At 42.6% G+C, this 13,898-nt stretch overlaps 1 protein-coding gene across 1 annotated transcript in view; it reads right to left on the bottom strand.

Annotated features, from left to right (window-relative positions):
- The window catches only part of rnf180a (ring finger protein 180a), a gene marked incomplete at both ends in the record, with an annotated part of 73,595 nt that overhangs the window by 31,072 nt on the left and 28,625 nt on the right, over positions 1-13,898 (bottom strand). Inside the window, one exon of the mRNA XM_084323171.1 lies at positions 4-109. Coding sequence (XP_084179297.1) covers positions 4-109 — 106 coding nt within the window. The remainder of the gene's footprint in view (positions 1-3; positions 110-13,898) is intronic.

Here is a 13,898-nt window from a genome sequence, read left to right as displayed (position 1 = left end):
AGCTTCCGGCAGCTGGGCAGGGGCCACTTGGCACAGCTCGCCCGCTGGAAGTTCTGCTTCCGGCAGAGGTATTCCTTCGGGAAGAACGTCCGCGCCGCCTGGTTCAACTCTACACGGAGACACGTAAACAAGCAGAGCGTTACAGTAGCTATGAACGCCTCATTTCTTTCTCCTTCCTGTCCTGGTTAGATTAAAGGAAGGAGACTATAACAAGAAGGAAGGGTCGTCACGTCACCGTGTAGCCGACGTGGAGGTGAACATGATCAGCTGTGTCCTCCTTTATGACGTTTAACCGCGTGGTCACCTTGGATGTCAGGATCATCAGTGATCCATTGCTTTGTTAACTAGCTAACGTTTGATATATCGGTTGATGTATATTTCCTCTAATACAAGCTTCAATAGAACTGGCACCAAAGTCTGTCACCAAGCAGAGCATAGAATGCTGGGCCCTCATTTATCAACAATTCTTAGAAAGTGTTCTATTGTCATACGTAAGCACAGCATTTAGAATGTGTGTACGCGCAGAAATATTGGGATTTATCAACCGTGCGTACACAGGTCCTACGCTCCTCCGTGTTGATAAATACCTCTTTGTTCTACCGTCAATGCTTGTGCATGATTATCCATATATTATGGTAATGAAACACCCCCCATGGGATGTGCAATAATGGACTGACCCGAGCGAACTATGAGAAACTTCACGGGAGATTGTTCACGGACGCGCTGTCTAACCAAGAAGACACAACCCGTGTTATGGGATAAATAAAAGGCTGATTTGTAAACGGTGATGTCAGATATCAACGGCTCCCTAAGACCATTGCTGCAATTCTGCCTGGACAGCTCAAAATACTAATAAAGACCGTTCGTTGACCACTGTTTGGCGTTGGTGTGTCATTATTATAACCATGCTGGAATATGAATGCCTTTATTCGTGGTTTGATTGGCTACCGGGTATAATATGATTTGTAGAGGCATATGATACAATCTATTTTGTTGTCGGTATTAGGTAGCCTATATGAATTACATATAATAGCAGCCATAGCCTACATTATGCAACTTAACTTGCGCATATATAATAGCACATGGCACAGCCCTGCGAACCCTGCACAACAGTAAACTAACTTGATCATTAATCTAGCTGTTGTATCTTTACGCTTATGAAAACATTAAATAATATGTATAGGCTATAGGCCGTCACTTTGCATTAATAGCCTATGTGGCGGGTGGCATTAATGAGAAAGGAGGAGGGGCCTCAATGAGCCAGGTTCCGTTATAGGGGGCTACCTGCGGGAGGAACGTGAGTTGAATTGTTTGTTGCGGCCGGTGCAGTGAGGTAGGTGCACACCTCACTCCGGGATGCAGGAACGAGCATTAGACACTACGGTAGGCAGTGGTAGTATTTATGGTTTAGGAATAGCGGGTTTTAATATGTGCTGTGCAATATGTGTGACATGGAGTGTTTGTTCCAGATCACTTGCCTGGTTCCCAGCGGGATTGAAGGTAGTCGGTAGGATAATAGGACCACCGACGGACCAGGGCCCTCATTTATCAACAATTCTTAGAAAGTGTTCTATTTTCATACGTAAGCACAGAATTTAGAATGTGTGTACGCACAGAAATATTGGGATTTATCAACCGTGCGTACACGGGTCCTACGCTCCTCTGTGTTGATAAATACGGCTTTGTTCTACCGTCAATGCTCGTGCATGATTATCCATATATGGTAATGGTACAGCCCCCATCGGATGTGAAATTAAAATAATGGACTGACCCGAGCGAACTATGAGAAACTTCACGAGAGATTGTTCACGGACGCGCTGTCTAAACAAGAAGACACAACCCGTGTTATGGGATAAATAAAAGGCTGACTTGTACACAGTGATGTCAGATATCAACGACTCCTAAGACCATTGCTGCAATTCTGCCTGGACAGCTCAAAATACTAATAAAGACCGTTCGTTGACCACTGTTTGGCGTTGGTGTGTCATTATAACCATGCTGGAATATGAATGCCTTTATTAGTTGTGTTCGATTGGCTATAATAATATGATTTGTAGAGGCATCTATTTTGTTGTCTGTATTAGGTAGCCTATACACATAAACTCAACAAATAAACTCTGGAAGAACACTATATCGTGGGTGTTCATATGACTTGTATTCTGCTTACAGCTTCGAAATTCCACTTGTTTCGTGTAACGTTATGGCAAAGCCTTCCTGTTAATCTGTAAGCCGTATTTTGCCTAAAGGTACATGCCTAAGTAAATGGAAGATTGCTCCACTTCTGCAAGGTCAATTTGCATGTTCTTGGTATCTAGGAACATCTAGGGATCTGGGGGTATGTATTTCCAGTATCAGAAATATTGTGTCTGTTACTAGGCTTGATTAAATTGTGATGAAACAAAGGAGAATATAAATTATGATTTATGATTTTAGCATCTTTGATCAAAAATTGATACGGGTAGTAGAAAATGCTCACTGAGCTCATTCACCACCTTATTGAGATCATGTGTACAAAAAATCTAAGCAAATGAACCGCGGGAAGATGATTAAACAGAAGGATTTGTAGATACAGTAATTAATGATAATACAGTATAAATGAATTATAAATTCATATTTGACCTTGAACTTGACCTTGACCTTATTATGGCCAAATCATACATCTATGGATAGGGAAAATGTTCCTCTTTCCAATGGCAGGGTTGAATCTGGATTTAGTCATTTCCTTGCGGTTTTTACGATAATTAGCATTTTCCGATAAATTTGTATTTCCGATAAATCGTATAAAACATCGGTAAAAATGAAAATATAGACTTTGACTACTGTTTTTGATAGGGTTATGGTCTTTACTCTTGGCTACAAAAAAAACATTGACCTCTTAACATCCAAGGGCCCACATGTGGACGATTCTTTGCCGACCTCTAGTGGCTCGGGTGTGCATTTATTTTAATACAATATATAGATATAATTAAAGCCCTATTTGTTGCCTGTCGATTGCCCTTTCAGGTGACAAAATCCGTTCAGCGGTTCTCGAGTTACATGCCGATATCTGAGGCATGCCCCAAAGTACGCAAAAGTACACATTACCACCCCCGACTCCCGGGGCTCTAGCTCCGTCAATCATTTGGCGATCTCGAAAATCTTTGCACAGGGTTGTAGCCAATGAGTGTGGCTTTCCAATGTTACCACATGATATGATAATTGGGGATAATACGGTCTCTATTGATCGATTTATGATAAAGAAAAGAAAAGTCCCCTATAGGGGGACCTTAAGGCTTAACAGGTTTATAATAAAAACGTTCCCGTATTTCTGCGGTCTGTGCACAAAATAATAACAAGTTGAGTTACGCGGAGCGCAGTCAGTCAGTACACCCCGTATATTCCGATAACGCTATATAAACCATGCTGCATTCATTCGGAGAGAAAGACCTATTATTCCAAATGCTATTTATAGGGTTTTGACCATAATTACACTACTGTTGCTATTTTACAATGAACTATAATGAATTACGGTTCATACAGAACACGCCAGTGTTGAAACTAATGCACGGAAGCGTATTTCCGCGTTGTAGTCTTCATATTCAACCGGTACGCATGCTACGAGCTGTGTGTAGATATACGCACAAAGTCAAGCACAAGTTCAAATTGATAAGTCCCACACTTTGCTTAGAAATGATTGTACGCAGGGGTTACGCACATATCTGTGCGTACGCAACGTTGATAAATGAGGGCCCTGGTATTCTGACGTCACAACCCTTCCTTCTTTCATAGTTTCCTCGGATAGATTGGGCATGATTTTTGTGTTTTTTTGTCGTTATGCCAATTCCCTTCCTGGTTGCTGCTCTACTGTCGGTCTGGGGAGGGTGTAGACTACCACATGCTGCCCTACTGTTGGTCTGGGGAGGGTGTAGACTACCACATGCTGCCCTACTGTCGGTCTGGGGAGGGTGTAGACTACCACATGCTGCCCTACGGTCAGTCTGGGGGGAGGGTGTAGACTACAACATGCTGCCCTACTGTCAGTCTGGGGAGGATGTAGACTACCACATGCTGCCCTACTGTCAGTCTGGGGAGGGTGTAGAGCAGGGGTGGGCAATTATTTTTCCCGGGGGGGCGAATGAGCAACTGAAAATATGTTGGAGGGCCGGGCCAAAATTCCAAACTCAATTATGCATAATATACATTTTATTTCTATATAAAAAGCAGTAAATGGCATTGTTTTGACCCCTGGTAAGAGTGTATGTTATTATTTGGCAATTAAAAGGTGAGGTTAGCTTTCAAAAATATCATTTATTCAAATAGAATTTATTTCCAAAATGATAAACAAAATGTGAAACATTAATAACAAAGGGCATGTATGAAAAAGTGCTATACAAATAAAGTTATTATTTTGAGTTTCATATACTATTGAAACAAGGATTTTCTTAGCTTTCTAAAGACATCACATCATCTTATAGCCAAAATAAACAAGACATGTCACTGAACTGTGTAAAGAAAAGTGTCCCAGTAGCCTTTTTTACTTTACATGCCGATATTAAACATTTAATGTTTTCAGAACTGTGCAAAAAAAAGAAGAAAAAAAATATCAAGTGTCCCATTTCACTTGTTATATTTCCACATTTTAGTGTTCTTCAGCTTTTTTTTTTTTTTCATTCAGTGTGATAAATCCAGTTTCTGTTGAGCTTTAACAAGTCCATCAAAGTCAGGTTGCATGTCTGAGGTGGAGATGCGAAGCACAGCTGCCAGATGTTCATCAGTGAGAGAGGATCTGTACCTGGACTTGGTAAACGTCATGACTGAGAATGTCTGTTCACATATAGGTGGATCCAAAGAGAACCAACATCTTCTGAGCATGTCTTCTCATGTTTGGAAAGTTCTCCTCCTTGAGAGCAGAGTAGAACTCTAGCAGTGATGCTGACTTAAAGTGCTCTTTCAGTAGTGAATCAGACTGCAGGTCAATGAGTTCAAGCTGAACATCAGTGGGTGCACTATCAACACTGCAGGTAAAGGGAGAAGAAACCAGCTGCATTTCATCCTCAACCTTTTTGAAATCTTGAAAACGCCTTGAAAATTCATCATGCAGTGCTCCCAACATGGATGAGTACCTGTGCCGGTGATCAGCTGATGGTTTGACTTCTTTCAGGGTTTTCATGTGTTTGAGATTGTTGCTGCCTATAGTTGCCTTGAAATTAATTGCAACTTTGTCATGAAGGCTTTCACATGGCTATGCATTTCATGAGCAAAAATGCCCTTGCCCTGCAGTTGTGTGTTCAGTAGGGATGGGTACCGTTCACATTTGAACCGATACGTAATGGTACCGGTACCTGTGAATTGATACCGGTACCCAACGGTACCCTTTTTCTGTACTTTAGTCTCCAAAAATGTTATCTACCTACCTCAGTTGTGAAAAAAGAAATCCAAACTTCAAATAACCACACTTTCGACCATTTTCGGCTTGCCCACGACTGCTTTGTTGTTGAATCAAGTAAAATCCTAGGTAAGGGTATATTGTGCGTGTGAACGTTGACATGAAAAAAAAAGTTAAATTTTTTTTTTTTTTTTTTTTATATTATAATGTAATCTTTCGCGGGCCGGTCAGAATCATCCCGCGGGCCGTACAATGCCCAGGTCTGGTGTAGAGACTACCACATGCTGCCCCACTGTCAGTCTGGAGAGGGTGTAGACTACCACATACTGCCCTACTGTCAGTCTGGGGAGGGTGTAGACTACCACATGCTGCACTACTGTCGGTCTGGGGGGAGGGTGTAGACTACAACATGCTGCCCTACTGTCAGTCTGGGGAGGATGTAGACTACCACATGCTGCTCTACTGTCAGTCTGGGGAGGGTGTAGACTACCACATGCTGCCCTACTGTCGGTCTGGGGAGGGTGTAGACTACCACATGCTGCCCTATGGTCAGTCTGGGGGGAGGGTGTAGACTACAACATGCTGCCCTACTGTCAGTCTGGGGAGGATGTAGACTACCACATGCTGCCCTACTGTCAGTCTGGGGAGGGTGTAGACTACCACATGCTGCCCCACTGTCAGTCTGGAGAGGGTGTAGACTACCACATGCTGCCCTATGGTTGGTCTGGGGAGGGTGTAGACTACCACATGCTGCCCTACTGTCAGCCTGGGGAGGGTGTAGACTACCACATGCTGCCCTACTGTCGGTCTGGGGAGGGTGTAGACTACCACATGCTGCCCTACTGTCGGTCTGGGGAGGGTGTAGACTACCACATGCTGCCCTACTGTCGGTCTGGGGAGGGTGTAGACTACCACATGCTGCCCTACTGTCAGTCTGGGGAGGGTGTAGACACCACATCGCCAGAGTTTCACTGGGGGAATGTAACGCATGCGGAGGTTCACGCTATTTCCCCCAGATCCCCTTCCTGCTGAACAGGCGCCCCGACCGACCAGTAGGAGTCGCTGATTGCAACGACCAGGGCCCTCATTTATCAACGTTGCGTACGCACAGATATGTGCGTAACCCGTGCGTACAATCATTTCTAAGGGACTTATCAATTTTAACTTGTGCTTGACTTTGTGCGTATATCTACGCACAGCTCGGAGCATGCGTACCTGGCGCCCGGTGGTAGAATATGAATATTACAACGCGGAAATAAGCTTCCGTGCATTAGTTTCAACACTGGCACGTGTTCTGTATGGCCCGTAATTCACTATAGTTCATTGTAAAATAGCGACATTAGTGTAATTATTGTCAACCCCTAAATAGCATGTGGAATAGGTATTTCCGAATCAATTCAGCCTGGTTCATAGCGTTATTATAGGAATACTTCTCCGGTGTGCGCTCAGATGTTTTCAGAGATATAGGGCATGTCTATTTGCAGAGAGAGAACATAATAATATTAAGTAGAGTTTGCTACCCGAGACACATTCTCCTTGATTTGTACCGCAATTTGAGACCCACATTGGAGCGTGGAGCAAAACGCAGTGTTGGATGTCAAATTTCCCCAACCCCACCAACTACATACAATATCCATATATCAATAACAGGAGGCCAAGAGAGGATTTTACGCCAGGTTACCCAACATCATCGGAGCAATATATAGACAGTACCCATATAGCTTTCAAAGCTCCATCAATAAACAAATCCAGTAATGTGAACGGGATTCCACTCTGTCAATGTACAGATAATCTGCGATGCGCATTTTGGCTGATAATGTGCCGGTGGCCGGAGTCTCATTCAGGCCTACAGTAATTGTATTTAATTCAATTATATTGTTATTACTGGGGTATCTAAAACAGCACTTAAATGCAGATCAGGGTTATCCACTGAAGCCATAATGACTCTGACCAGAACCACGGGCTCATGACGAGGGCACAATAGGCATTGTAGAGCGCAGAGTTGGCCTGCTGAAATTGATTTCATTTAAGTCATTACAGTGCTTAATGTCGGGTCAGCTTGTCATTTATTTCTGTCAATGTGCTGGTTCTGTAGCAGGACTGGGTCAGTCAACATCCTTGGCTCCCGGCGCACCGAAGATAGTCTACACGCTCCCTCCTCCTCAGCGGAGTTGTCTGTGAACTTGGCAACTTCATTGGATTTATTTATTCTCTAAAAATATCTATAATCATACGATTAAATATTGTTTAAAATAAAACACTAAATACTATTATTCTGTGTGTCATGTTTCCAAATAAGATTGTTCACAATGGGAAATGCTGTATACGTACGTTCAATTTGTTGGTTGGACCTCAGTGATCAATCTCGCTCGTGAAGTTTCTCAGAGTTCGCTCGGGTTAGACCATTATTTCACATCCCATGGGGGTGTTTCATGACCATATATGGATAATCATGCACGAGCATTGACGGTAAGGACGAATGGTATTTATCAATACGGAGTGTGCGTAGGACCTGTGTACCAGTGGAGGCTGCTGACAACATTTTTAGGTGAAGCACAAATTATTATATTATATTATATATTAAATTATATTTTTAAAACATCCCCCACTGTGTGTCAGTGGTCAGTGGACACAGATGAAAACATATTAACATTAGGTGACAGCCCACCTGACCAGATGAAAACATATTAGGTGACAGCACACCTGACCAGATGAAATCAAATTAGGTGACAGCGCACCTGACCAGATGAAATCATATTAGGTGACAGCGCACCTGACCAGATCAAAACATATTAGGTGAAGGTGACAAGGAAGCCACAGACTCATACCCCCCCGACACTCAACTAACCGCCTCGGACAGTCCTTCATACCAGTGGCCATCAGGCTCCACAACAGTGGGCAGGGACTGCTGCCAGACATCGACCTAGAACTAATAGGAACCCTTATGCATACTGCACCTTATGTGGATACTGTGATACTGTGAATAATGAATAATGTATATTTCAGTTAGTTAGATAGTAAATTATAACACTACCTTATGCATACTGCACCTTATGTGACACTGTGACTACTGTGAATATATATTTCAGTTAGTTAGATAGTTAATTATATTGACCTATTTGTTTACACTGCTTGTGTTGTTTCACTACTTGTACCCCCCCCCCCCTTCCCCCATGCTGCTATGATGCCTGAATTTCCCCAAGGGGATCAATAAAGGAATATCTTATCTTATCTTAAAAGGAAAGATGAAATTACCTACCTGGGTTCCATCCTATAGAGGCAAATATTTCCTGTGACAAAATGGGATCCAATGTAATAAAACTAAGTCAACCAACGAACTAGATTCCTGTACCGGATCTCCTCTCTGGTAAACAAGAATACCTTGAAGACTCTAACAGGAGCACTCATTCAAGGGTACTACGACTATGCTTGCACCTCATGGTAACAAAGCACCTCAAAGGCACTAAAAACAAGATTACAAACATCACAAAACAAACTGGTCAGACTACTGCTTGACCTTACTCCTAAAACCCACCTCACCCCTGCCCACTTTGACAACCTAGGATGGCTTAGAGTAGACGACAGAGTACAGCAACTTGCAATGGGCCTGGTCTACAAGATACACTACACCACTAAGATACCCATGTGCATGTTGAAATACTTCCCAAAAGTCAGTGAATACCATGACCACAACACCAGAGGGAGTTCCACAAATCATGTTCAACCCAGATAAAATCATTTAAAAGGCTAAAAAAATAAAAATTAAAAATAAATTATAACTTTTTTTTTTATAAAAGAAAAATCGTCATAACTTAGAAATGAGATTGCATAGGTCTATGAATCGATATCGCGATTCTGTTTCGATTAATTGCCCAGCCCTACTGTGTACAGTAAGTTAGATTGGTGATCATCATTGTGATGTAAGCTAAGCTAAAAGGTAGCTAACAAATTGGCTAGCTACTGTTAGCATACAAGCGTTTACAAACACTGTACTTACTTTTTCATCCACAGCTTTTTTTCTGATCCAGATGCATAAGTCCTCTCCATGTTGCTGATTTATACTTCGGTCCTTTAGTGCAAAGTTTAATTTAGCCTACAGTGCTACTGCCACAGTAATGTTACTGACTGGGCTCTCAACCTCTCAAAGCAGGAAATGGTGTTCTCTGATTGGTGTAAAAAAAGTGTCAGAACTGTCAAGCCCCATTAAAATGTATGAGTGAGGTTTAGTTTCACTACCCGCCTTTTGTAAACTCAAATACCCTATTTTGATTGGATAATTATATTCTTAAGCCCAACCTGTGCAGTGTGTGTGCACCTATTTTAGCACTGAGTGATTGACATCTGGCCATTACTGCAGTTATTACTGCAGGAGAGCTGTCACTTGGACATTTTTGAAGAAAAAAATTCACTGGCATTGTTTTTTCACAGAGGAAAACACTTATAAAAAAAAAAAATAAATAAAAAGAATTTAAATATATATCTGTATATTACTCTTTCTGTATATTACTAGTGAAGCACTGCTTCACTTGTAGTCATGCAATAACCTCCACTGCCGTGTACGCACGGTTGTTAAATCCCGATATTTCTGTGCGTACTAAGGCTGTCCCCGAACCCTGTTTTTAGGGTTCGAACGTTTGCCAGAGTTTTTCGAACGGATGTTCGAACGTTCGTTTTTTTTATTAATTTATTTGATTATTATAGATTTTACGGGGTGCGGCATTGCATAGTCTATCGGTGAAAAAAAAATTGTTTACAGTGGTGGCTGTTCATGTAAACATGTAAACAAAGCACTCAGAAGAAAATAAAGGGAAAAGACAGCAGTCAAACATACCGGTAATATCATATAACGCACTCACTTTTTTGTTGGGTATGCGCGCCAGCCACTTTCAAGTGTCGAACTCTTTAGGAGAAAAGAGAGCCAAATGTATTTTATTGACTCAAAATTACATATATTATTTATCCAAAACAAATGGTACAATTTAAATGTCCCCTAAATGATCAAATGTACTCCTTGCAACTATTTTCAAGGTAAATTGAAATTAAATGAACTTTAGGGGTAAAAAGAGAATAATTTACATCAGGCATCTATGCGGGCAGCATGGGAGGGCTTGACTGGTTTACCATCTGGCATCTATGGGGGCAGCCCAGAGGACTTGCATTAAAACCCCAACTCATTCAGTCCATGATTCAGTCAGTCATTGAGTCAGCTCATTGTGCTCAGTGAGTTAAGCTGCAATCAAACCAGGAACGTGATGACCCAATGGTATGTTCACTTTTACCTTAATGTGCATGTGCCCTGCTTGCTTTATGATATGTGCTCTGCTTGCTCTGTTCATGTGCTTTGCTTGTGTTAGCATGTTAGCTCTGTTCATGTGCTTTGCTTGTGTTAGCATGTTAGCTCTGCTCAGCATGATATGTTTGTAGCATGTTAGCTCTGCTCAACATGAAATGTTTGTAGCATGTTAGCTCTGCTCAACATGCTATGTTTGACATGCGGCCCCAGTGCACCCTGGGAAATGGTGTTTCTGTAGACCTGTAATGTCTGGCATTACAACAGTTTGAATATATTGTTTGAACATTTTGATGCATGACATTCATGACATGGTTAAGTTTAAAGAACAATGTTGATTGGTGTAATAAATAAATAAGTAAATACTATATATATAATATAGGTTATATGGTATGTTGTGTATATATATATATATATATATATAATATAGGTTATATGGTGTATATATATATATATAATAAGAAATAAGAATAATACAAAATGTCAAATGTATTGGTAAATGCTGAATGAATGTTCTTAATGAAAATGCATTTGGTAATTGTTTATTTGAATGAACTGATAATATAGGCTAAATGTATTAATGTTAACTATAATTTATGGTATTAGTATAGCCTATGTATTTATGTTGATGTTGAAACATTTCCTTTCATACCCTTTCAGGTTTATAACCTGCTATTGTGACTGCTATTGTGACAACCAATTAAATGACAAACAAAGGTCAAAGAAGTCACAGAGTTATATCCTTCCTTTATCACGTTGCCTGAGCCCTTCAAGTGGGGAAGATAAGAACAAACTTGACACAGGCGTTGCGCGATGTTTACTCCAGAATCTTTTATCTCCAGTTATTTTGTTTCTTTCTTTCTCCCGCACGGCCTCGTACTTCAGAGTTAGGTTGGAAACGGTGGATCTTTTGGGCATGGTGTACCCAGGCGTTGCGCGATGTTTACTCCAGAATCTTTTATATCCAGTTATTTAGTTTCTTTCTTTCGGCCGCATGGTGTAAATGGGCAAGGTGCTTGAGCACTGCTGTGTTGTGTGTAACCCGCTCTAGAGTCCCCACCTCCCCGGTCGCGTCGCGTGTGCACCAAACGTTCCACCCAAAAAAATTTTTTTTTTGTGAACGTTCGAACCCATTCATTAAAATCCGAATGCCAGGGCAACGAACGAACGTTCGAAAGTTCGGGCTCAGCTTTAGTGCGTACACACATTCTTAATTCTGTGCTTAAGTACGAATATAGAACACTTTCTCTTTCTAAGAATTGTTGATAAATGAGGGCCCAAGACTCATATACCCCACCGGCTTTCCACCCGCGAACACTACGGAGCCTCTGCAGTGGTTAGCGAGTTCTTAAGACCTCTACGCTACCCAGCTGGTTAACCCTTTCACTGCGACAATACAGAAGGTTAACCCTTTCACTGCCACGTGACAAAGGGTTAACCCTTTCACTACCACACTACAGAAGGTTAACCCTTTACTATCACATCATCATAGTAAAGGGTTAACCTTCTGTAGTGTGGTAGTGAAAGGGTTACATATCGTGTAGCTCTGCTCAGCGTCATACTGCACATACTTCACGTCAGTACCTGTGCACTGAATAAAAACTCTCAATGTACCTTTACATACCAACATCTGTCTGGCCACACCCCCATCCGCTACCTATATAAGCAGGGGTGTGGCCATACACTCACCTCCTTCTTCACTTTCACCTCAAGGAAGTGCCTTGTATACCATCACTCAAAGTTAGGTTGTTTAGACTGAAGAAAGGAGAACAGAAGAGCAAGGAGATACGTTGACGTTATATCTTTGTTTTCTCTCTCACTATTTTCGAGAAAATACGGCGATAATGTCTTCTTCACTGGGGTGTCTGGAAGATGATGATCATTCTGACCTCCACCGGCTTTTTCGTATTAGGGGCTCGCGTCGCTGGTCTATTCCCCACCTGCAGTCCTCTATGCTGCGGCTGAATAGGTATTGAACCTCCGGTTCTACAGCTGGACTGTGCAGGAGGCGTCGGCTGTTGTGAGAAACTGGCTGCCTCTGGGTGAGTGATGTTTTGCTATGCGAGTACCGGTTGTGTTGCTATGGGGGTTAGCTGCACAATTTGATGAAGGCCGGCTCCAGACTAGTGTCCTTTGTTCGGCCTCTTAGGCGGCGGATGGAGGGTCCTGGTTTGAAGCCCATGATAGTCAAACTAGTGGGCCGCGACCGAGATCTGTGGTTGAAACCCGGGGTCTCTGGACGAGCGGATTCTTCTTTGTCCCGTGAAGGCCCCATCTTTCAAATGAGTGGAAGTTTAAACCCTAAACACGAGGAAAAGTGGGTCTGGATCTTCGTTATCGGAAGCTCCATGCTCAAGTCGGCTGCAGCCCATAAGGGAATTGTGCCGACTCCGCTGTATGTCTGTTAAATCACCGTTCTGAAAATGGTGTTGACTTTTCTTTTTCTCTTCTCTCTTAGGATGAGGAGGGAGTCAGACGGCGGCCTGTCTGAAGTGTGGCTTATTGTGTTCTTGTGTACAGTTCAGGTGATAGCTTAGCTTGCGTGCTAGCTGGGTGGCCTACCTGTTAGCCAGTTAGCTGTTAGCTGCGGCGCTAGCTCGTTGCGTTCACTAGGCTAGGAACGTTAGCTTGTTGCTATCAGTCGGCCTGATTGGATGTTAGCTTAATGCTACACTGTTGTACATTGCTGTGTGAATAACAAGCCTTAACACTATGACGTCATCTTTGACAGAGGATGTTAGTCGACCCTACACCGTGTGCCCTGCCAGCGAGGACTTCATCAACATGGAGAACGTAGCGGCTTGTTGGCGCAGCGGAAATTCCCCCACCATAGAGTACGTCACTGGGCGCGTTTCTATTGGTAAGACTTCCATGGGTTATTCAGGCTCCATGTTATGGACCTCTGTTACAGGGAGTTTCAGAGCCTCCTCCTCAGGGAGTTCAGAGCCTCCTCCTCAGGGAGTTTCATAGCCTCCTGTGAGTTCAGACCCTCCCTCCCAGTGAGGGAGCCTCCTCAGAGTTTCAGAGCCTCCTCCTCAGATTGTCAAGGTGAGTAGAACTTAAAAAGAAGTTCTGCTCTGTTGTATGTGGTTGCGATATGTCTTTTCAATCTATTGCTCACGTGGGAAGTCTCTCTGGGCGTTCCCCGTCCTCTCCTTTTTGGAGTAGGTGGACGGGGTATTGTTTAGGGTTTCCCTGACTCCTCGGCTTAAAGGTCTGTTGAGTCATGGGTTTCCCCCCGTC

The sequence above is a fragment of the Notolepis coatsorum genome, assembly GCF_963971535.1.
Source record: "Notolepis coatsorum genome assembly, chromosome: 10".
NCBI lineage: Eukaryota > Metazoa > Chordata > Actinopteri > Aulopiformes > Paralepididae > Notolepis > Notolepis coatsorum.
Note: the sequence above shows the minus strand (reverse complement) of the source record. Positions and strands in the feature narration are given on the sequence as shown.